The 27,021-nt window shown below is 32.8% G+C and overlaps 1 protein-coding gene across 2 annotated transcripts in view; it reads right to left on the bottom strand.

The window, feature by feature from the left end:
* LOC123678477 overlaps positions 1-27,021 on the bottom strand; it is a 357,292-nt gene that overhangs the window by 146,950 nt on the left and 183,321 nt on the right. For both annotated transcript variants that reach the window (XM_045615513.1, XM_045615515.1), the window contains exon 4: positions 26,452-26,606. In XM_045615513.1, the coding sequence (XP_045471469.1) occupies positions 26,452-26,606 (155 nt within the window). The remainder of the gene's footprint in view (positions 1-26,451; positions 26,607-27,021) is intronic.

Consider the following 27,021-nt stretch of genomic DNA (forward strand, 5'->3'; position numbering starts at 1 on the left):
TAAGCCAAACCACCCCTAGAAATTAGTCCTTAGAGTCTCATGGGCAATTGTAACGTTACACATTTTGGCGCAACAACGTGAGGCCCGAAAATTTTGGCAACTACTCCTATCATTTCGACCTTTTCGGTGCTAAAATAATAATCTATCTTTGTTTAATTTTTTTTCTCTCTTTCTTTTCTCTCGTCTTTGATATTTTTCGTTGGTATCAGATTGACCACACGTGTCGTGATATTTTTTTTGGTAGCTATATATTTATATATTTTTTTTTTCTTTATTGTTTGTTTTCTTTGATAAAATGATTAATCCAGATTTCTTGAAGGCACATGAACTTGCGTATGAGGTTGCGATACGTATTGGTAAGGAAGACGTTGCTAAAACTGTAGAACAAAATCGTAAACTTTTAAGGGGACTTTTAGCTCAGGAAAAGGGTGATCGTAGCTTTACAGAAATTCAGGATGTCTATACTGTAAGTGAAAATGTGAAAGAATTATTGCTTTCAATTTCGGATCTAACTGATAGGGTATCTAAATTAACTCCTGGTTCAAATGTATCTGATTTTAAGAGAATTGAGGACAGATTATCTCATTGTTCGAAGAGATTGCATCGAATTTTGGTGGAAGATGATTGCGAGGAAAAGCAAAAACGCGAGGTTGCTATTAAGATTATTGAGTTGGAAGCTGATTTTTATGATTGTAAGCCAACAGAAAAGTGTGTAACATCCACCCCAACAGTACCATCTGTTTCAGTTTCGAGTCATTTATCGTCATGTAATAAAGTTCCTGTTTACAAGTGGAATTTGAAAAAATTTTCAGGTAAAGAGCCATTAATTCCATTTCTTGAATTGATAGATACGTTAAATTTTTTCTCGTGGTTGTACGGACACAGATTTGTTCGAGTCTGCGTCAGATTTATTTGAGTTGGATGCTTGGAACTGGTGGCATAACCACTTTGTAAGAAAAACTTTTTCAAATTGGTCGGAATTAGTAAATGCACTTAAAGATACGTTTTTACATTCTAATTATGATCATATTTTGCTTGATGAAATTAAATCAAGGAAACAACGTTCAGGAGAAAATGTCAGTGTGTTTATAACAACTTTAGAATCACAATTTCATAGGTTAACTCGTAAAGTATCGGAGAGGGAAATGGTTGATATAATAAGAGCAAATTTACAGTCAGAATTTGTTGGAGCGTTGGTGTTGAGGGATATAGATACGTTGTCAGATTTGAATTCGTTGTGTAAAAGAGTAGAGAATGTATTAGATTTGAATCGAAGAAAACCTTATTCAGTAGCGCAATTTGAATCAATAACGTGTTGGAATTGTAGAAAATTAGGACATAAATATACCTTTTGTAAGAAACCTAGAAGTACCTTTTGCTTCGGTTGCGGAACGGCTGGTGTTATTAAATCAAAATGTTTCAAATGTTCAAAAAACGCCAAACCTGGTCATGTTCTGGCAGAAAACATGAATCAGCCAGGTCCTTCAATAGCTGCCAAGGGCAATATGAACCAAAGAAAGTAAATGTTCTTGTAGATGGTTCGCAATCTCCAAAGCCACCTAAGAAACCACCTGAGCCTCCTGTCACAACCATTCCATCAATTCCTTCAATTCCTCAAGTTTGCCCATTATTGGAAAGACCGTACCTTACCGTACCTTAGAATTAGAGTCTTCAATGAAAGTATTTTAGCCCTTCTGGATAGCGGCAGTAATGTATCAATTCTCGGTTCTCCATCATTGTTTCTTTTAAAAAGATTGAATTTACCTATAAATTATGACGTTTCCTTTCATCTCACTACTGCTGATGGTACATTACAAAGCACTTTAGGTTATGTTGATCTGCCAATAGGGTTGGATAATTTGTCTAAGAACTTTAGGGTATTGGTAGTTCCTTCGATTTCACAACCAATGATTTTGGGAATGGATGTTATACAAGCATTCAATATTAAGCTTGATTTTACGAATTTTTCTTTTAATACCTCCACTTTGTCGACAGCTGCAGTACATGCGATAAAACCAGCTGAAGACTTGACTCCCTTGCAGCAAGATGGATTGAATGAGGTGGTGAAATTATTCCGATCAATAGGACCTGAGAATGAAATTGGCAGGACACACTTACTAACGCATACTATTAAAACTGAAGGTTCGCCCATACGCCAAAGACAATACCCTCTCTCACCTGCTATGCAATCAGTTCTCAATAAGGAGATTGATGAGATGTTAAAACTTGATATAATCAAGCCAGTAACAACCACTTCACCCTGGTTGTCTCCCCTTTGGTTGGTCGGTAAGAAAGATGGTTCATTTAGAGTATGTTTCGATGGAAGAAAGCTAAATTCAGTTACCATACCTGATTCATATCCTATGCCTTTAATAGATTCAATAATTAGTAAAGTTCGTAATGCCTCATTTGTTTCTTCCATTGATTTAAAGTCAGCATTTTTCCAAATTCCTCTTGACGATGATTCTAAGTTGAAAACTACATTTGCAGTTCAAGGTCGCGGTTTGTTTTGCTTTAACGTACTTCCTTTTGGCTTGAACAATGCTGCTCAGGCTATGTGTCGGTTGATGGATATGGTGATAGGTCCATCATTGGAGCCATACGTTTTTTACTATCTCGACGATATAATTGTCGTAACTCCCGATTTTGAATCCCATCTCAAGGTATTAACTCAACTTTTCAAACGGCTTCAAGAAGCCAATTTAACGGTTAATTTCGAAAAATGTCAGTTTTGTCGTTCCTCTCTTAAATTTTTGGGTTTTTTAGTTGACGAGCAAGGCCTTAGGACGGATCCCGACAAAATCAAATCAATCTTAGAGTATCCAGTGCCTACGAATACGACACAAATTAGGAGATTGATTGGTCTTGTGGGATATTATAGGAGATTTTTGAAGGATTTTTCAACAGTTTGCTCCCCAATTTCAGATTTGCTTAAAGGTCGCAAGAAAGGACAACCAATTGTATGGAATGAGGAAGCTGATGCAGCATTCAAGAGAGTAAAGCAGGTTTTAACTTCAACTCCTGTTTTGGCTAGCCCTGATTTTTCGAAGCGGTTTTTTCTAGCTTGTGATGCCTCTGATGTCGGAGTAGGTAGTGTTCTCTTTCAGGAAAGTGACGGTGTCGAACATCCCATAGCCTATTTTAGCAAATCCTTGAACAAAAGTCAACGGAATTATACCACGACAGAGAAGGAACTTCTCTCCATTGTTCTATCCATTGAGAGATTTCGCCCTTATATCGAAGGAACAGAGTTTACAGTGATCACCGATCATTCTTCACTGCAATGGTTGAATTCCATGAAAAATCCATCCCCTAGAATAGCTAGATGGATAATCAAACTATCTTGCCATAAATTCAAAATTGTCCATCGTAGTGGTTCGTTAAACACAGTTGCTGATTCCTTGTCACGAATAACAGAGACAGCTGTTCTAGATCTGAATACCTTAAAGCCTGATCTTTGGTATCGGAATATGTGTGATAGAGTTGAAAAAAATCCCGAATCTTTTCCTGATTTCAGAGTTTCCGGAAATATCTTATACAAACACATCATGAGTAGATCGAAGTTGTCAGATAATTCTCCTGAATGGAAAATAGTGGTTCCCACTGGAAATAGACTGGAACTACTAAATAAGTTTCATGATGACGCCTTAGCTGGACATTTCGGTATTTTCAAAACCTTGTCTAGACTTTCTCAATTATATTATTGGCCAAAAATGCGAAATTCAGTAAAATCATATGTAAGAAAATGTAAAATCTGCGCTTCTTGTAAGCCAGACAACCTTCCACAGGCTGGCTTAACAGGAAATTATCGTAATATTAACTTTCCTTTTCAATTGATTTCTGCAGACTTGTTAGGACCATATCCAAGATCGAAAAATGGAAATCAGTACGTTCTAGTTATTACTGATTGGTTCACGAAATTTGTTTTGGTACATCCTATGGCTAAAGCTACCGCAAAAGGCATCGTCAAGTTTATTGAAAATAATGTGTTTCTAATTTTCGGAGTTCCACAAATAATGGTGGTTGATAATGGAGTCCAGTTCATTTCAAAGGATTTTAAAAACTTAATGAAAGATTATAATGTACAGAAAATTTGGTACAATGCTAGATATTTCCCTCAGATCAACCCTACGGAACGTGTGAATAAGACCATAGTAACAGCAATAAGATCTTTCATTCATGAAAATCACAATACTTGGGATCAAAATATAAATCAGATAGCACAAGCTATTAGATTAGCTAGACATGAGGTAACAGGATTCTCTCCATCCTATTTATGCTTTCTTAGGAACGTTCCTACTGATGGAGCATTTTTTGGTTCAATTTCAGATAATGCTCACAATAATATTGAAATAGGAAATAAAGTTATAGATTCTTCTTTTCAAGCTGACAATCTCCCAGAACTCTATAAAACAGTTCAAAGTAGGCTATTTAAAGCATATCAGAAAAATGCCCATCGCTATAACTTGAGGAAGCGCGATCTTCGTTTCAAGGTAGGAGATAGAGTTTGGAAAAAGAATTTCGTTCTGTCAGACGCTTCAAATAAATTTTCGGCCAAGTTAGCACCGAAATACATCCCCTGTATAGTGAACAAAGTTATTTCCCGTTGGTTTATAATTTGAGAGGCTTGAACGGGACTGACCTTGGCAATTTCCATGTCAAACACATAAAACTAGATCTGACCCATGATGATGTTTCTACCGACTTAGACAAAACTGATGACAATGATGAATAATTCCTTTTTGCCTTTAACCTTTACTTCCTAAATTTGCTTCAGATACACAGATTATATGTTTTCCTTTATTTTTGACAATTATTATCGTTTATCTTTGTAGCATAGCTACTATTATCGTATCTTCGTAGCGTGGCTACTATTATCGTATCTTTGTAGCATGGCTACTATTATCGTATCTTTGTAGCGTGGCTACTATTATCGTATCTTTGTAGCATAGCTACTATTATCGCTTATCGTTGTACCACTATTAGTTTATGGTGGCTACTATTTATCTTATCGTTGTAGTATGGATACTACTTATATTTACCTTTAAAGTTGTTAATCTGACTGAAGTGTCTTTTAGATATGCAGAGCAAATTGATTTTGGCGTAACTGAGAGTATACTTTGGAAAAATTTATTATTTTGGGTCTGAACAGATTCAGTTTTTTTTTTATTTTCTGTGTACTGTTGCAATTTCCCGTTTCCTTATTTTTCCTTCAATTTCCATTTTATCTTATCGTTATCGTTGCAAGTTATATACTTGCTGGCGCCCAACTTAACGTTGCTGTGAACTTTCGGTTATATCACTTCAATGGAGAGGGAGGTAGGGAAGTGAATCCTTGAGCTCAGTTGATTCATATACACGTCAGTACAGAACATCTTTGTACACATTATTTGACTATTTTGAGCCATTTATGGCTGATTTTTCACAGACGGCGTTAATTATCTTTTACCTACTTTGTCGAATGTTATCGCATTTTTTCGTGGTCGATAAATATCGATTTTACCTTACCTTTTCATTACCGGATTTGACGTTATATTTGCTAATTTTGGATTTACCTCAATTTAGTTTCATTATCGGATTTGACATCGTTCTATGCAAGAAACATAGAATGATGGAGTCATTTTTGAAAATTTTGGACTCAAACTAAAAATCTTCCATGCCCCCCCTTTCTGGTTCACCTTCGTCTCGGGTGCCAGGAAGATTTTTCTTGTTGTGCGACGGCACCTTTTAAATTCATTAACTTTTGTTTAGTTGAGACGGTTTTTTTAGTTTTCATTTTTATAACCGCAGCACTGTTTACTTTTTAGTAGCAGTGGCTGAAATTTATATTGAGATTTTTGACGATAGGTCGTTTGGGCATGACTTTCCAGAATCGGTAGGATGATGGTATTTCACATCAGTGTGAGGCATCCTCATCCCTCTTTCGTTTTTTAGAGAGAGGCCTTCAGCAACCGACTTCTGTTTCACCTTTTCACTCAACTCTGAGTAATTTAAATATTTAGGGTGTTAAGAAGTTCTCATTGAGCTCCTTTACACTCATCTCTCTTTCGTTTTTTAGAGAGAAGCCTTAGGCAACTGAAGTCTGTTTCACTTTTTCCCTCATTTCCTTTTTCCTTAGTGCTCAGGTCGTTCCTAAATTTGGTTGACTATTTGTTCGATATATATTTTTTTCAACTTGCCTTCAGCAATTGGTCATAATATTTGGCATTTCATATTTCAAATTGGTTACATTCGATAGGTTTTGGGTAAGACATGGTACGTTTGCGGAATTCTCCCTTGTAATATATCACACTAATTATAACTTTTATCATTTGCTCCAGTTGACAAGTCGGAGTATGTTTTCTTTTGACGTGCTGTGCTTGATCTGATGCCATCGAGTATTTTTGTTTTTGAGATATTCATACATAAAGAAAAAAAAAATTTTTTTTTTTTTTCTTTTTCCTGGTGAGAGGTGTGTGCAACGATTTTGCACGCTTCATTCCATGTTACGCTACTGGAATTTTTGAAGACGCAGTAATTTGTCAATTAATCGTTTCATATCGTGTACTTTCGGTCGGAATGCAGATGGGCGTTTCTGGAGAGAATTTTCTGAAAGATTTTCAATGACGATTGAGACTCCAGCAAGAATAAGTAGATTTAGTAGTAGATTTACATTTCAGTCATTATTAATTTAATTTGAGACTCGGAATCTTATTTATCGGCGAGAATTGTGTCGGGATTCTCGGTAAGTGTTAACATGAATATTAGTATTCAACAAGTAATAATCTCACCAGAATGAATCAATTTAATTTGAAACAGTAGTTTTTTTTCTAGAGTCATCCATCTTGTCGAAACGTATTTCAGGTTTGGTAGAATTCTTTTTGTGTCAAATAATGTCAGCAAAACTCCTTCTCAGGTTTATTTGATAATAAATGTAATGATTTCTTTGTAATTTCTTGGTTAGAAATCCGAGAAGGAGTTGTAAATTCAGTTAACATATTCTGATATCATTTTTGTTCATTTTCTCAAAGCACCTCCCGTGGGATTAGAACGAAGAAAACCTCCCGTGGGATTAGAACGAAGAAAACCTCCCGTGGGATTAGAACAGGAACCTTTCTTGGGATTGAAAATTATCAAGAACTACTTCCTTGAGATACAGAATTTGGGATAGTACGTATGTTAGACCACTTTAGTTCCTGAATCTGAAAGAATTCCTGCGAAATACCTGGCATTATCACACCAACTTCGTTGAATAAGGACTGGAGTACTATAGCTTCCTGATAAGAATTGGTGTTCAGAAGGCTGAAGATAATATACAGAAGAGGTTCCATCCTAGTGGCAGAGTGGCTCATTTAAAATCGTTTTAAGTTAAGTTTCTATTTTATTATTTGTTTGGAGTGAAAAGGATCGATCATTGTATATTTTGATTTTATTAAATTTGTAAAAACCTGGGTAGGAGTTTTGTTGCCAAATAAGCCAAACCACCCCTAGAAATTAGTCCTTAGAGTCTCATGGGCAATTGTAACGTTACAATACTCTGTTAGTTATACGTCTGTTGGTTTGTCCTATGTATGTTCTAGGACATGCGGAACATGGTATCTCGTATACTCCTTGAGACTCGTTATCGATCGTATCCTTTGGTGTTCGAAGAAATTTGGAAATTTTGTTATCGGCTGTGAAAACTGTTTTTTTATCCTGTTTTCGTAGTATGCGACTGATTTTGTCAGTGACACCTTTGATAAAAGGTAGAAAAGCTTTATGAGGGAAATTTTCTGGAGGATTTTTGTGCTGTTGTGTATGGGTCTGATGTCGGTTGATGGCTTTCTGAACTTGTTGACTGTTGTAGCCATTCTGTTGTAGGGCGGTTTGAAGGATGTTGATTTCTTTTTGAATGTGTAGGTTATCTGTCAGTTTTATGGATCTATGGATTAAGGAGTTCAATACGGAGTTGATTTGAGACGGATGATGGTGTGAATTTGCATTCAGGTAGCGGTTTGTGTGGGTTGGTTTTCTGTAAATCGTGTGTGTGAAGGAAACGTTGGATTTCGCTACGAGGACATCAAGAAAAGGGAGTGAGTTGTTGGTTTCAACTTCCATAGTGAATTTGATATGGACATTTATTAATATAAATGTACATCTGAATAATTTCAGATGATCAAAGAAGTCTTGGAGAGTTATCTATCGATGTGTTGCCATGAGACAGGAAATCAAAGGTTTCCAAGTGTTGAGTAATCTTTGACCATCATCCCGTTTGTTGAGGCAATTGGGACGTTTTTCGATCTCAAGTGCTTCACGGATTATCCTACATGTGAGGGTTCTCTCTGCAGAGATGGTCTTACATCCCTCAAAATCAACGTTATGTCCTATTTCAGAGTAGTGTTTGAATAGGGCAGATGTTGGATCTCCTTGGCGTATTGCGAGTTGGTGCTCATATACTCTGTTAGTTATACGTCTGTTGGTTTTTCCTATGTTTGTTCTAGGACATGCGGAACATGGTATGTCGTATACTCCTTGAGACTCGTTATCGATCGTATCCTTTGGTGTTCGAAGAAATTTGGAAATTTTGTTATCGGCTGTGAAAACTGTTTTTATTTCCTGTTTTCGTAGTATGCGACTGATTTTGTCAGTGACACCTTCGATAAAAGGTAGAAAAGCTTTTTCAAAGGTGTCACTGACAAAATCGGTAGCATGTCATGTGGAAAGGATAACGAGTGTAATTGTTCATAAAACATGGTATAAGGAAAAGGACAGTCCCTCCCAGAGAAATGAATGCCGCAAGCCCGAAACACGTGTCTACGGTTAGAAACACTTTTTTCCTTTATAGTTTTTTCCTATTCGACCCGGTTACAAAGATACAGGCTGTTGAAAATCGATAAAAAAATGTGATTTTCAGCTATATCTCGTGAATGGTTCTATTGAAAGAAATGATATTTGGAATATAGCTTTTCCTTGATGTGGTACATCTTCTTCGAACACAAGATTCCCTACATATCTTCCAGTTTCTTCATCATGAACATTACATCACATAAAAATAACAGAAATTCGAAGAACCCAACTTTCAAAGGTAATTTGAACGTTCATTGAACAATATTTGGCTAATTTGAAAAATAAAAGTATTCTTCATATTTTCTCCTACAAAGCGCCGTTTTCGAACTTGATCTTAAAAAAAAAAATTATCTGTGAAATTCGACAAATTGGGTACTTTGGCTACATGCAACTCTGTTCTGTTGTGGAAAAAAAACCACAGAAATGAATATTTACTATGATGTCATGTCTCAGATTTTAAAATTGAAGTACTAGCCAACTTAGTTTGAAAATGAAGTTATTTGAATAAGCTCACCTCAACTCTTCTATTTGATTACAAATTATTGAGCTTTGACAGAGCTCTTATAAGAAGAAGATACTTCATTAAAATCAACATTCTATTTTGAAAAGTCCAGATTTTCCATAAAGCCCATGTTTAAAAAGGTTTTCACAAAATAGTCCCATTATAATGACAACAGTCAATATCCCACTTAAGGCTGCTGCTGCTATCGAACAATACTGTATTCTTCGAGGGTCATTCAAACTCACATCGGAACATACCACTAAGTACATACTAGACAAATTTTCATGTGATTGAGATTAAATACTTTTATTCTTTTGCTATTCCATAAATTCATCCTAGAGCATATGATTGACATACTTCGAAGAGTGCCATAATTGTTTTAATATGAAAACAAATAGGTGAGTTGAAAGAAACAGGATATTCAACTGTGGATATTTATATTGAATACCTCTCATTTATTTTCAATGGCAAAATCAAGATGAATCAAGTAGTAGAGTTGGCTGTAATGTAGGTACATATTATAGAACAAATTTGATTACAAGTGGAGTCTAACATTTTCCATTGATTACAGAGCCATAAAACTTGATTTCCATATTTTCACACTGATGGCTCCAAAAATATTGAAGCAGATCATTATTCTTATTTTTATGAGATTGTTGGAACAAATCAAATGCTTCATTTCATAAAGGAATTACTTTCTATCAGAATGCACACTTATTTATTTTGTATCCACACAATTATTTCGGAAATTATTTTTAAATTTCTCGAAAATATGTATGGAACTTCAATATTATGTTGGGATTCGTCAAATCTTCGATGAATTTCATTTCAGGCTAACATAATATCAAATATCATAATAACAACAACAGTAAGTAATCTTTACAGATAGCATTGATATAGTTCAAATATTGAATGAATTTTTGGAATGTTCAGATATTAAAATATAAGCAATATTTGTAAAATAGGTAAAATAGAAATTTAAAATGGATTCAACAGATTGATGAAAGATATAGAAGAATCTTGTTTATACAGTAGATACCTACTAATATTGGATGTTTGATCCCTCATATGAAAATAACCCAACCTTATCCTTTATTCTCTCTGGGTTTTTGAGGGTGGGAAAGTCAGAGAAAATAAGAAATCAATCAAACACAGAGTAAGCTACCAATCTGGGTACATGCTAAATGCGAACCCATTAAATCACCAATAAGTGATTTGAGAAGAAGAAGAAGAAGAACAACAGGGTAGTCTGTAAATGAATATTTTAGGTTAGAACAGAACATGGATTATTCGAACTGCTGTGTTTAAATTTGCACCCTCGAAATTTGAGGTTCAAACTTAAAACCACAGACTACTAGTCTGTGTTAAAAATTTTACAGATGAATATTATTTATTTGAGAATATGAGGTTGAATGGAAATTCTGGTACGAAATGAAATAAACAACGATATATTATAAATGCGATATAATAAATGAATGGGTATGAATTATGAATATCAGAACTAAGCTAATATGGGTGGTAGCGAGCTCAATTCGTTATGATTATCGAAAATGAAATAGAAAATCAAGAAAAAAATATTTAATCTTTATCGTCAATGAAATTGGGATAACTCATTTATTGTATCATAAATAATACTTTGTTCAACGAATGGAATGTTAAAAAAGAGTTAATGATGGTTTTCCAATCTAGTAGATTATTTCCAAGGTTCAAATTGTATATCTTTTACTTGCGAAAACTTCAGTGTTCCGGTTACCAGGGGTATATTTGCTCATTATGAAAATTTAAAATGGCTATATCTTTTTAACAGGGCCGAATCGGAAAAAATGGTAAATGAAAAAAGTGTTTCTTTTGACCTCTAGAATCTTCGGTTAAAATATATGTACAAGTCAAAAACTCACCCTGTATATGTATATATATATATTTATATATATATATATATATATATATATATAAATATATATTAACTATTGTTGTAAGAGCCAAAATAAATATATTGAATGAAATTTAAGGGTCTTTAGGCTCGGGTTTTGGGAGTAAATGATTGACTACTCTTTATTCTATGCCAAGCTTTCGCATTAATTTAATGCTTCTTCAGGGCTTCTGCAAAAGATCAATAATATACAATTAATAAATAACAAATTTTAGAAAACAAACAAATTTACTCACTGAAAGTGAGGTTTTACATGGATAACATCTGCCACAAACGTTGTAACCAATAAAAACAAAAAGTTATATTTTGATTTCATAGGAATTCTCCAAAAACACGTCAACTAAATCTATTTTCTCTAATTCTGTGGTTATTCCGTTCATTCTTCCACATCTTGTAGAACAAAATCGTGCGAGAATATATCAGAAACGCACAGTTTTCATGGTTATGTTTCATTATTCTATGTTGGTACTCCGAACTTTCCGCCACGGCTTTATCTGTCAATTCATCAATTTGCCTTAAAGAAATCAGTTCTGCCAACCAACATTTTTCAATGCAAATATCACTAAATTATATTTATGGAAATATTTCATCAATTTCAATGAAAATGCAATGAATTAGAGAAAATAATGTATAATACTCGTACAGAAGGCTCATTCTACCACTCGTTCATTCAAAAACTCGCCACTTCGTGGCTCGTTTTTGAATTTTGAACTCGTGGAAGAATATCAATGCCTTCTGCACTTGTATTATAAATAACTATTACAATTTAAAAACTCTTCCGGTTGATAATCTTATTTATACACAATTTAGTAACTCTCATCTAAGATAACACAATAATGACATTTGATTTTTGATGGTTATGTTTCTGTTATTATAGAAAACTAGTCTCTCACTCCTCTATGTTCCCTGTCTTCTTTATTCATCTATTGGGCCGTCATAAAAAGGTTCCATTTTTATCCTTTCTAACAAATAACTGTATATAGAGCTTAGTTTGTTCGTATCTGTCTTCTTATTTATGGTTTCATCTTCTTTGTTTATGTTAATCATTTCGTGAATCAATCTTTTTTGATAATTTCTCTCTGTTTTGAGTACCTCAACACCTTCAAAATTCACATGATGGTCCAGATCATGCGCATGCGCAGCCAATGCACATCTCTCTGGGTATTTTCTTATGTCCGATCTATGTAGCGCCACTCTACTTTTCAGCCATTGGGAGGTATGTCCTATATAACATTTGTCGCAAGTCTCACATTTTATTTTATAAACGACATTACTTTGGAAGGATGTTGGAATGGGGTCCTTTATTTTGGTGTACAATGTCTCCACCGTTTTTTGATTTTGGACTGCCATTTTGATGTTTTCCTCTCTGAACACATTTTTCAATTTTCCTGTCAAGTTTGTAACATTTGGATACGATGCATAATGTGTTCTATCTGTTGTCATATTTTGTTCTTCTGTTTGTTCATTTTGAGTGGTAGCATTAACATATAGTAATTTCTTAATCATGCTGTTAGGATAATCATTTACTTTAAGAATCTGGTGTAATTTTTTTAGTCCTTCTTCTATGAATGATTTATGGCATATTTTTGATATTCTTCTTTTCATTTGGTTTATTGTGTTAATTTTCACATTTATGCCATGGTCTGAGTGGAAATGAATAATTTTGTCTGAATGTGTGTCCTTCCTATACCATTTCAATTTTACTATTTTATCTTGTCTATATGCTCTAGTGTCTAGGAAGGGTACTGAGTGATGGAGATCTTCTGTTTCTAGTGTGAACTGTAAATCTACACAAACCGAGTTGAACAAGTCAAGTGTCAGTTGAATAAATGTTTCTGGTACTATCATCATGATGTCATCCACAAACTTTTTTACGAATAGAACAGTATATGGTAATTTAGGTAAGATTGAGTCCAACTGATGGTCCATAACATACTGTGCAGAATAGGGGACAACTTTGAGCCCATCGCGCATCCGAAAATTTGTTGATAAAATTCTCCCTGAAACGTGCAGTAATTATTTTCAAGAAGAAAAGTGATTATTTCCATAAATAAATTCATGTCTAAGTTCGTGTGCGGTCTTATATTTTCCCACTTAAGCTTTAGAATTTCGATGATTTTTTTCTTTTCCAAATTTCCGAACAAGTTGACAACGTCCAGTGATATTAGTCTGTGGTCATCTGGTATCTCGAAGTCATTAATTTCCTGTGCATACTGGAATGTGTCTTTGACGTAGTATCTATTGTCGGTATTATAAGCACTTTTTAGCGCATCCGCCATAAACTTCGACAGTGAATTTACTGGACTATCTACGCCAGAAATAATTGGTCTTAGTGGATGTCCTTCCTTATGTAATTTTGGATTTCCATGAATTTTAGGTGCTACTCCATTATAAGTTTTCATTTCTTTGGCCTGTTTTGGTGTTATATATTTCTTCCGTTTTAACGTTTCAATGTATGAATTGCACTTTTTTTGAATGCTCTCTGTTGGGTCCCTAGATAGCTTTTTGAAGTCCTTAGAATGAAGTATAGTTTTCATTTTTTCCTTGTATATTTGATGATCCATAATGACAGTTTTACCGCCTTTGTCACTGTTTAAAACAACAAGGTCATCGTTGTTCTTTAGAAATTCTTTTGTCTCTCTAAACCATTCATTTGTTGGGTTTTTATTATCTACATTTTTATGTAAATAATTAGTAATAATGTTTGTTACTCTGGCTCTTTTAATATTCTTTTGTTCACTTTGCACGCCTTGGAGAATATACTCGGTGTCTGCTATTAGATTTTTAACATTTACATCTTTTTTTGTAGTTGGAACGTTGAACTTTGAGCCCAAGGATAGGAGGTTTTGTACTGTTTTCGGTATTGGTTTTTTTGATAGGTTTTTTATCCATTTTTCTTGTGTTTTTATATATTGGATGTTGTCTCTGCTTAGGTTTCTTATTTTCTTCAGGTTATCTTCCTTGATTTTGTGAAATTTCTTGTTATATGCTATATTTATTCTTCTTTTGTATTCCACAAGTATGTTTTCCGGTAAATTCTGTAATTTTCTTGATATTTCTTCTGTGTATTTTTTCAACTTGTTTACTTTCTGATTTACTTGGCTTAATTCAAGATTGAGGATCTTTTTGATCGTTTTGTCATTGAATTGTTTTATTGTCTTGTTGAGTCTATTGCTGTCATAATCGAAAAGACTCATTACACTCTTTAAATTCGATGTAATATGTTTCGGAATAATTCCCTGTCGTCTGCATTCTAAAAGAAATATACGTCGGTTTACGGCTGATGCCATCTTGTTGTTCGTTTTACTCCAGATTTTCAGGTACTTAGTTGTTTCATGTCCATAATCCCTGCTGATGTCTTCAAAGAAACCCATTTCTATTTAATAACTATTGTTGTAAGAGCCAAAATAAATATATTGAATGAAATTTAAGGGTCTTTAGGCTCGGGTTTTGGGAGTAAATGATTGACTACTCTTTATTCTATGCCAAGCTTTCGCATTAATTTAATGCTTCTTCAGGGCTTCTGCAAAAGATCAATAATATACAATTAATAAATAACAAATTTTAGAAAACAAACAAATTTACTCACTGAAAGTGAGGTTTTACATGGATAACATCTGCCACAAACGTTGTAACCAATAAAAACAAAAAGTTATATTTTGATTTCATAGGAATTCTCCAAAAACACGTCAACTAAATCTATTTTACAATTTAAAAACTCTTCCGGTTGATAATCTTATTTATACACAATTTAGTAACTCTCATCTAAGATAACACAATAATGACATTTGATTTTTGATGGTTATGTTTCTGTTATAATAGAAAACTAGTCTCTCACTCTTCTATGTTCCCTGTCTTCTTTATTCATCTATTGGGCCGTCATAAAAAGGTTCCATTTTTATCCTTTCTAACAAATAACTGTATATAGAGCTTAGTTTGTTCGTATCTGTCTTCTTATTTATGGTTTCATCTTCTTTGTTTATGTTAATCATTTCGTGAATCAATCTTTTTCGATAATTTCTCTCTGTTTTCAGTACCTCAACACCTTCAAAATTCACATGATGGTCCAGATCATGCGCATGCGCAGCCAATGCACATCTCTCTGGGTATTTTCTTATGTCCGATCTATGTAGCGCCATTCTACTTTTCAGCCATTGGGAGGTATGTCCTATATAACATTTGTCGCAAGTCTCACATTTTATTTTATAAACGACATTACTTTGGAAGGAATTGAAATAGTATAGGAAGGACACACATTCAGACAAAATTATTCATTTCCACTCAGAACATGGCATAAATGTGAAAATTAACACAATAAACCAAATGAAAAGAAGAATATCAAAAATATGCCATGAATCATTCATAGAAGAAGGACTAAAAAAATTACACCAGATTCTTAAAGAAAATGATTATCCTAACAGCATGATTAAGAAATTACTATATGCTAATGGTACCACTCAAAATGAACAAACAGAAGAACAAAATATGACAACAGATAGAACACATTATGCATCGTATCCAAATGTTACAAACTTGACAGGAAAATTGAAAAATGCGTTCAGAGAGGAAAACATCAAAATTGCAGTCCAAAATCAAAAAACGGTGAGGTCATTGTACACCAAAATAAAGGACCCCATTCCAACATCCTTCCAAAGTAATGTCGTTTATAAAATAAAAGGTGAGACTTGCGACAAATGTTATATAGGACATACCTCCCAATGGCTGAAAAGTAGAATGGCGCTACATAGATCGGACATAAGAAAATACCCAGAGAGATGTGCATTGGCTGCGCATGCGCATGATCTGGACCATCATGTGAATTTTGAAGGTGTTGAGGTACTCAAAACAGAGAGAAATTATCAAAAAAGATTGATTCACGAAATGATTAACATAAACAAAGAAGATGAAACCATAAATAAGAAGACAGATACGAACAAACTAAGCTCTATATACAGTTATTTGTTAGAAAGGATAAAAATGGAACCTTTTTATGACGGCCCAATAGATGAATAAAGAAGACGGGGAACATAGAGGAGTGAGAGACTAGTTTTCTATAATAACAGAAACATAACCATCAAAAATCAAATGTCATTATTGTGTTATCTTAGATGAGAGTTACTAAATTGTGTATAAATAAGATTATAACCGGAAGAGTTTTTAAATTGTAAAATAGATTTAGTTGACGTGTTTTTGGAGAATTCCTATGAAATCAAAATATAACTTTTTGTTTTTATTGGTTACAACGTTTGTGGCAGATGTTATCCATGTAAAACCTCACTTTCAGTGAGTAAATTTGTTTGTTTTCTAAAATTTGTTATTTATTAATTGTATATTATTGATCTTTTGCAGAAGCCCTGAAGAAGAATTAAATTAATGCGAAAGCTTGGCATAGAATAAAGAGTAGTCAATCATTTACTCCCAAAACCCGAGCCTAAAGACCCTTAAATTTCATTCAATATATTTATTTTGGCTCTTACAACAATAGTTATTAAATAGAAATGGGTTTCTTTGAAGACATCAGCAGGGATTATGGACATGAAACAACTAAGTACCTGAAAATCTGGAGTACAACGAACAACAAGATGGCATCAGCCGTAAACCGACGTATATTTCTTTAAGAATGCAGACGACAGGGAATTATTCCGAAACATATTACATCGAATTTAAAGAGTGTAATGAGTCTTTCCGATTATGACAACAATAGACTCAACAAGAAAATAAAACAATTCAATGACAAAACGATCAAAAAGATCCTCAATCTTGAATTAAGCCAAGTAAATCAGAAAGTAAACAAGTTGAAAAAATACACAGAAGAAATATCAAGAAAATTACAGAATTTACCGGAAAACATACTTGTGGAATACAAAAGAAGAATAAATATAGCATATAACAAGAAATTTCACAAAATCAAGGAAGATAACCTGAAGAAAATAAGAAACCTAAGCAGAGACAACATCCAATATATAAAAACACAAGAAAAATGGATAAAAAACCTATCAAAAAAACCAATACCGAAAACAGTACAAAACCTCCTATCCTTGGGCTCAAAGTTCAACGTTCCAACTACAAAAAAAGATGTAAATGTTAAAAATCTAATAGCAGACACCGAGTATATTCTCCAAGGCGTGCAAAGTGAACAAAAGAATATTAAAAGAGCCAGAGTAACAAACATTATTACTAATTATTTACATAAAAATGTAGATAATAAAAACCCAACAAATGAATGGTTTAGAGAGACAAAAGAATTTCTAAAGAACAACGATGACCTTGTTGTTTTAAACAGTGACAAAGGCGGTAAAACTGTCATTATGGATCATCAAATATACAAGGAAAAAATGAAAACTATACTTCATTCTAAGGACTTCAAAAAGCTATCTAGGGACCCAACAGAGAGCATTCAAAAAAAGTGCAATTCATACATTGAAACGTTAAAACGGAAGAAATATATAACACCAGAACAGGCCAAAGAAATGAAAACTTATAATGGAGTAGCACCTAAAATTTATGGAAATCCAAAATTACATAAGGAAGGACATCCACTAAGTCCAATTATTTCTGGCGTAGATAGTCCAGTAAATTCACTGTCGAAGTTTATGGCGGATGCGCTAAAAAGTGCTTATAATACCGACAATAGATACTACGTCAAAGACACATTCCAGTATGCACAGGAAATTAATGACTTCGAGATACCAGATGACCACAGACTAATATCACTGGACGTTGTCAACTTGTTCGGAAATTTGGAAAAGAAAAAAATCATCGAAATTCTAAAGCTTAAGTGGGAAAATATAAGACCGCACACGAACTTAGACATGAATTTATTTATGGAAATAATCACTTTTCTTCTTGAAAATAATTACTGCACGTTTCAGGGAGAATTTTATCAACAAATTTTCGGATGCGCGATGGGCTCAAAGTTGTCCCCTATTCTGGCACAGTATGTTATGGACCATCAGTTGGACTCAATCTTACCTAAATTACCATATACTGTTCTATTCGTAAAAAAGTTTGTGGATGACATCATGATGATAGTACCAGAAACATTTATTCAACTGACACTTGACTTGTTCAACTGGGTTTGTGTAGATTTACAGTTCACACTAGAAACAAAAGATCTCCATCACTCAGTACCCTTCCTAGACACTAGAGCATATAGACAAGATAAAATAGTAAAATTGAAATGGTATAGGAAGGACACCCATTCAGACAAAATTATTCATTTCCACTCAGACCATGGCATAAATGTGAAAATTAACACAATAAACCAAATGAAAAGAAGAATATCAAAAATATGCCATAAATCATTCATAGAAGAAGGACTAAAAAAATTACACCAGATTCTTAAAGAAAATGATTATCCTAACAGCATGATTAAGAAATTACTATATGCTAATGGTACCACTCAAAATGAACAAACAGAAGAACAAAATATGACAACAGATAGAACACATTATGCATCGTATCCAAATGTTACAAACTTGACAGGAAAATTGAAAAATGTGTTCAGAGAGGAAAACATCAAAATTGCAGTCAAAAATCAAAAAACGGTGAGGTCATTGTACACCAAAATAAAGGACCCCATTCCAACATCCTTCCAAAGTAATGTCGTTTATAAAATAAAATGTGAGACTTGCGACAAATGTTATATAGGACATACCTCCCAATGGCTGAAAAGTAGAGTGGCGCTACATAGATCGGACATAAGAAAATACCCAGAGAGATGTGCATTGGCTGCGCATGCGCATGATCTGGACCATCATGTGAATTTTGAAGGTGTTGAGGTACTCAAAACAGAGAGAAATTATCAAAAAAGATTGATTCACAAAATGATTAACATAAACAAAGAAGATGAAACCATAAATAAGAAGACAGATACGAACAAACTAAGCTCTATATACAGTTATTTGTTAGAAAGGATAAAAATGGAACCTTTTTATGACGGCCCAATAGATGAATAAAGAAGACAGGAAACATAGAGGAGTGAGAGACTAGTTTTCTATAATAACAGAAACATAACCATCAAAAATCAAATGTCATTATTGTGTTATCTTAGATGAGAGTTTCTAAATTGTGTATAAATAAGATTATCAACCGGAAGAGTTTTTAAATTGTAAAATAGATTTAGTTGACGTGTTTTTGGAGAATTCCTATGAAATCAAAATATAACTTTTTGTTTTTATTGGTTACAACGTTTGTGGCAGATGTTATCCATGTAAAACCTCACTTTCAGTGAGTAAATTTGTTTGTTTTCTAAAATTTGTTATTTATTAATTGTATATTATTGATCTTTTGCAGAAGCCCTGAAGAAGCATTAAATTAATGCGAAAGCTTGGCATAGAATAAAGAGTAGTCAATCATTTACTCCCAAAACCCGAGCCTAAAGACCCTTAAATTTCATTCTATATATATATATATATATATATATATATATATTTATATATATATATATATATTTTTTTCTTCACCATTTATCGGGTTGGTACGTGAGACAACCGGGCTGATTCTTCAGCCAAGATTGTTCTCAGGAGCTGCTCAAGAACCTCCTGACTATCCGCGTAGTGCCCAAAAAAAAAAAAAATATATATATATATATATATATATATATATATATATCATCAGTATGATGGATGAATTCATTCCGAATACAGTGAGTTGCAATATTGTGAAATTTATCTAACGACAACCTAGTGAATAAGAACATTGAATGTTGTTTTATAATGTTATTAAGTATCTTTCTGGTTGAAAATAAAACAGCTTTGTCATTTACAGAGAAACACAGCTGTTTTTATTCCAACCAGAACAACAACAACAACAACATTCTGGTTTTAAATTACTATGGAAAAGTTGAAGTTCACATTCAAAATGCTGGCTGCTTCAGATGGGAAGTCAAATATGCTTTGTGTGACCAGAATAACTACAACGGATGGAAATACATTCAAAATCCCAAATGAGTATTCAAATGCATTATTACATGTAGAATTACTAAAAACTGCGGCATATACAAAAATCAAGAAAACTTGCTCACAAAGGGGCCAAACAAGGAGAGTGTGGGTGAGTTTAACAAAAGAAATGAGGAATACTTATTTCGATGAGGATGGAAATATCCAATTTGAAAGCGTATACTTAGAGGAAGTGAGTGAAGAAAGCAGTGACACAACTACAAGTACTAGTGCTCCAGAACATTCATTAGAAAAATTATTAGAGAAGATACTGAAAAAAATCCAAGAAAATAGTGGAGAGAGAAATGTGGGTAAATTGGCCACAGAATTTACTATCGGAAAATTTGATGGAAAGAATGCAAATGCAGAGCAATGGTTAAGAAGTTTTGAAAAAGAATGTGAAAGATGCGAAATTGATGAAAATTGTAATAAAATAGAAATTTTGAAATCATTTATGGAAAAAGTTGCTGCAGATTGGTATGATTGTACTCTATTGAAACTCACTATCACAGCAGAATGGAATGATTGGAGAGGAAATTTTTGTGAGACTTTCTCATGTAAAGGTTGGTTTCCAATAAAATATGCAAAAGCATTTAGATATCAAGCGGGCTCACTATTAGAATATTCTATGAAGAAGGAAAAATTACTATTACAAGTAAGAAAAACTATGGATAGTGATACGCTTGTTGATCTTATTGCTATGGGTTTACCCAACTTCATATTAGACAAAATTGATAGAGAAAAAATAGTAAAATCTGAAGATCTACATAATGAATTGAATAAATTAGAACATTTAACCATGAAAAAAAATTCAGAAGTCAAAAAGTTTAAGCCTGACTTCAAAGGAAAAACAGAAAAAATACCTTGTAAAATATGCAAAGATAATATCAAAGGAACAAGATTTCATCCTGAAATGGAATGTTGGTTTAGAGACCCAGAAAAGAAAGGTAACAAACTGAGACAAGTAAATAACTTAACTTTAGATGTAGAATTGAGTACCGATGATACAAAAAACTAATCGTACCACCATTTATTGAACTCAAAATTAGGTTAAATGATATTTTGGAAATACCTACAATTTATGATCCAGGATCAAATATATCATTGATAAATGCTAAATTGATTGATGTAAAGACAAAAGATGGCTATAAAAAGAAAACTAATTTGAGAACGATTAATGGTGTTCATGAAACAGATGGTATGGTAAAATTGGAAATAAAAATATTAAATATAGAAAAATATGTAAACGTGTTCATAATCAATAATGAAAATTTCAAGTACAATTTCCTAATAGGCCTAGATTGTATTCAAAAATTTAAGTTGATACAAAATGAAAGATAAGAGATAGAACAAAAAGATTCCGAATCTAATATATTAATGAATGAGTATCAAATTAATTTTAATGAACATGTAGAGATAAATACTTTTAATATTTCAGAATCATTTGGATAATATTGAAAAAAAAAATCATAACAGATTTAGTAAACAAATATAAAAATATTTTTGCTAAAGATAAGTACGATATAGGTACCGTAAAAGACTATGAAGCAAGAATAGATCTCATAGTAGATAAATATTGTAGTAAAAGGCCTTATAGATGTACAATTGATGACAAGAAAGAAATAGAAGTACAAATATCTCAATTACTTGAAAAAAATTTGATAGAAGAATCATATAGCCCTTTTGCTGCCCCGGTAACTTTAGCCTTTAAAAAAGATGAAAATAGAAGATCAAGATTATGCATAGATTTTAAAGATTTAAACAGAATAATAGTCCCTCAATCACAACCGTTCCCATTAATAGAAGACCTAGTAATCAAAACAAGAAACTGCAAATTTTTTTCAAAGCTTGATATTAATTCTGCTCTTTGGTCAATCCCTTTACGAATTGAAGATAGAAGAAAAACGGGATTTGTAACCCAAGAAGGTCACTTCCAATGGACTTGCCTACCATTCGGATTAAAAACATCTCCGGCTATTTTCCAAAGAATTCTTAGTAATATAATAAGAAAACACAAATTATCAGAGTTCACAGTTAACTATATAGACGACATTTTAATATTTTCAAAATCCTTTGAAGAACACATAGATCATTTGACACAGTTATTAGGCCCAGTTTCACCAAATGCTTTAATCTTGACTTGGCTCTTAAGTGAGGCCTTAGATCACGATTAATGTAATGTAGCGTTTCACCACACTCCAAAGCGCCATTTAATCGACCAATCGCGATTTAGCACTAATCGGCCATTTTCGGAGGATTATAACCTTTCAAGTTGAGATTAATAATTATTTATGAGTATGGAACTCTTGTCTATGTAATTATTTTTCCGGAAATTTCTAATTTTTGGGTCAATTTTATCAAAATATGACTATATGACAATATTTCCCGTTTAAAATACACGTAAACTTTGTTTTTGTGTTTTATGAAATTTATTGCAAAGAATAATTTATTGATATGTTTGATTGAAATATTATTTAAGAAGCAGTTAAACTTGTTAATAAAAATGAATAAGTTAATAAAATTTCTTAGGTATATATTTTTTTTCCTGAATGTGTGGTTTTGTGAAATGGGATAATTTCTTTTTAACTTCTGCAAGTTTCCGACATTTCGAAGCACATCACTCGACATTTTCGGCAAAAATTAACTTTGTTTTTTGTTTACAAGATGACAAATGTTTTGAAATGTTATGAGTTATGAATGAATGACACCTGACACCTAGCGCCAATGGTGGTCATCACTGCTTATACGATACAGAACACTATATAACTTCTTGTTCACAACGTTGCCAAATGGTTTGACTATTTAATCGCGATTTGGTTAATCGCGATCATCTTCGGACGGGTTGATGCATGGTGAAACAGAAAACACTGTTAAGCCTGCTTTAGTAACAAGCGGAGTTTAATCAATCTGGGATCAAGTGCTCTTTGGTGAAACTGGGCCTTAGAAGCAATCATGAAAGAAGGATTTCGATTAAAACTCTCGAAATGCACATTCGCACTCGACTCAGTACAATATTTAGGCCACATAATAAAACATAACACGATCTCGCCAATGAAGGATAATTTAATATCGATAAGAAATTTTCCTGTGCAAAAAATTGAAAAAATGTTCGACAATTTTTGGGTGGAATTAATTTTTACAACGAATACATACCAAAAAATTCAATAACTTTAGACCCACTACATAATTTACTGAGAAAAGGACAGGAATTCATTTGGTCAGAAAAATGTCAAAATGTATTTGATTATATGAAAAATTTTCTTTGCACCCAACGAGTTTAAGCCATTTTCGATCCAGGCTTACCGATTCATATATATACAGATGCAAGCTTGCAAGGCATAGGTGCCGTTTTAAAACAACCACAACTGAACGAAAATAGTAAAACAGAAAAACCAGTACCATATTTTTCCAAGAAATTGAACGAATCACAGAAAAAGAAAAGAGCAATTTATTTGGAATATATAGCAATAAAAGAATCCGTAAAGTATTGGCAACATTGGCTTATAGGTAAACACTTCAAAGTATTTTCAGATCACAAACCTCTAGAAAAGATGAATATAAAAGCTAGAACTGACGAAGAACTAGGAGATCTTACTTATTACGTGTCGCAATTTGACTTTGAGATAATTTATCGCCCGGGCAAGGATAACTTAGAAGCAGATTGCTTGAGCAGAAACCCGGTGCTAGACGATGAAGAAGAAGAAGACAAGATAAAAGTGGTGAACTTAATAAAATTAGAAGATATTTTAGAAGACCAGAAGCAGAATAAAGATATAAAAATCAATAAAAATGGACTGAGAATGGACAGTAAAAATAATTTGTGTTATATAAAAGCAAGAAATAAAGAGAAAATTTTACTATCAGAAGAATTCAGTGAAAAACTAATTAAGGACACACACAATGAATTTGGTCATATTGGAATAAATCAAATGAAAAACAAAATACTCACTCATTATACAGCAGCGAATATATCAGAAAACATAAGAAAAATATGTAGATATTGTGAGGTTTGCATAAAAAATAAAACAAGAGGACAAAACAAAATTGGCTCAATGTCACATCTTGGGCCCGCAAAAAAACCATTCGAAATAGTCTCCATAGACACAATAGGTGGATTTGGTGGCTCAAGATCCAAGAAAAAATATTTACACCTCCAAGTAGATCACTTTTCAAGGTATGCTTACATATTAACATCGAAAACACAAAATGCAAATGATTTTGTTAAACTAACAGAAAATGTACTAAAAGATCACGATATTTGAATACTTTTGACAGATCAATATCCAGGTATAAACTCTAAAGTTTTTAAAAATTTTTTAGTGAAAAAAGGGATTACAATGATTTTTATAGGAGTTAATGCATCATTTTCGAATGGTTCAAATGAAGAACTCAACCAAACCTTAGTAAATAAGATAAGATGTACAACGAACGAAGGAAAAAATAAGCATGCATGGACAACTGTAGCTCATAACTGCATAGATCAATACAATGAAACTGAGCATACAGTGACGAAATTTAGTCCAAAATATTTGTTAGAGGGCGAAAATACATCAATATTACCGAATGAACTGAAAAAAAATAAAAACTATAATCAACTAGAAAACGATAGAATGACTGCATATAGGAATAGTATAAAATATCATGAGTATAATAAGAAATTATATGACAAAAATAGGAAAGAGTTCGACTTTAATGTGGAAGATTTAGTGTACATTGAAAATGGCAATAGAATGAACCGGAAGAAATTAGATGAAGTGAGAATCGGGCCATATAAAATTTTGAAGAAGATATCGAATTCAATATATGAAATTGATATAGGACATAAGAAATCAGAATCAAATATATTTCACATTTCGAAGCTCATTCCAAAACCTTGTTAATGAAAATCTCAGCATATACTTAAATATAAATTTATATAATTTTTGCAATATTGTAATTCACGCAAAATTTTCTTGTACCAAAAAAAATTTTTGTCTTAAGGGGGGAGATGTAAGGAATTTCCTCGATCTGATTGAATTACGCGTGTAGTCAGGTCAATGAATCAGATTACTTAATACCTATACGGAACGTTGTTAAACTCGATCATGAGTATGATCGATGAATTCATTCCGAATACATTGAGTTGCAATATTGTGAAATTTATCTAACGACAACCTAGTGAATAAGAACATTGAATGTTGTTTTATAATGTTATTAAGTATCTTTCTGGTTGGAATAAAAACAGCTTTGTTATTTACAGAGAAACACAGCTGTTTTTATTCCAACCAGAAAGATACTTAATAACATTATATATATATATACACTAGGGAAATAAATTAAAGGATCAAAATAAAATTCGAAATTTTAAGCGGTTTTTCAAATGGATATATTCTCGATAACAATGGTTGTATCTCAATTTGAAAAAAACTTTTTGAAGCTTGAAGTTTATTGTTCAGATATCTCATGATGACAAAATTCTTCAAGCAACGTATATATATATATACCGCTCAATCCTAATGAACAAAATATTTAAAATTTCTGCGAAATTTTTTTAGTTTTAATTTTTGGCCCACAGACTTGAAATTTTTTTTCCAACTTAACCACTATACGGATGAGATAACTTGTACATTCAACTTCAATATCCCGTTTTCAAAATTTTGATACGAGCATTTCTCTCTGAAATATCGAACTTTGAATTGAAAAGGACCTTTTTGTCTTTAACCATCAATATCTCACCATTCAATGTTTGCACAGAAAATTAAGGGGATGTTTTGAAATCTTTGATGAATTCTCTACAAGAAGTAGCTATGTCTTCGTTCTCTACATTAATTTGAAAAGTTTTTGTTTTAGGATCCAATTGGAAATTATAGAGTCGTCAACCGAAAAGAGAGGATAAGAAAATTTTGTTTTGGTTGAAGAGGAATTTCTTCAATATAAATTATGTCAGCTTATTCTGTAAACGTTTACACAAACCAGTCACTACACCGATACGGGGAGACAGCCATACCAAAGTTATGAATAAAAGAAAAATTGGTAGAATCGGACAAATCACCCTGTAGACTCTCAATAAAGGCCCCCAACCATAAACCAAACATTGTTTCGAAACTTCCTTGACTAGTTTGAACTTCTCTTAAAATCTGACGGTCTCCTCCGGAATCACCCTGTATACAAAATTGTTCTCAATTATATTCACATATACAGTTGGCCTTTTGAAAATGAGCTAGAAAGAATTTGTCGATACCCTTTTGGCAAAATAATATATTTTAAATGTAAAAGTTAATGATGAGAATACTCACCACCAAAATGAAGGAAGATTTATTTTTAGGATTGATATCGATACCGATATCCAAGTAAGGAAAGGCTTCGAGTAATATCAAGTTTGCCAACAATGTGCTTATTTTCTGTGTGTCATCATCTTGCCCATAAACTTCTTTTTGCAGAATGATAAGTACTGAAAAATATTCAATTGAAATTATATACTTCAACACATTGTGCGAATGCTAATATATATATATATATATATCAAAATATATATATATATATATATATATATATATATATATATAACAATAGTTATAAGTATGATAAGGGGTGTGGGAAAATTGATAAGTGTTATAATTTCACTCTTCTTTATTTCATTTAGTCGACGTTTCGATCCCGATGGGGACCTTCTTCAGGACTCTACAATAGCAATAGAAAACAATCAAAAAACATGGCAATCACAAAACATGTAAAAATAGAACATACCGAAATACAGAGTTGTAAAGATCTTATTTGAACACAAATCAATAGCTCTCAAGAAAGCAACGAACAAGAACATCAACAAATTTAGCGAAAAAAGATCTGATATTTCGTTAGCACAAGAG

Source organism: Harmonia axyridis, chromosome 4 (genome assembly GCF_914767665.1).
Source record: "Harmonia axyridis chromosome 4, icHarAxyr1.1, whole genome shotgun sequence".
Classification (NCBI taxonomy): domain Eukaryota; kingdom Metazoa; phylum Arthropoda; class Insecta; order Coleoptera; family Coccinellidae; genus Harmonia; species Harmonia axyridis.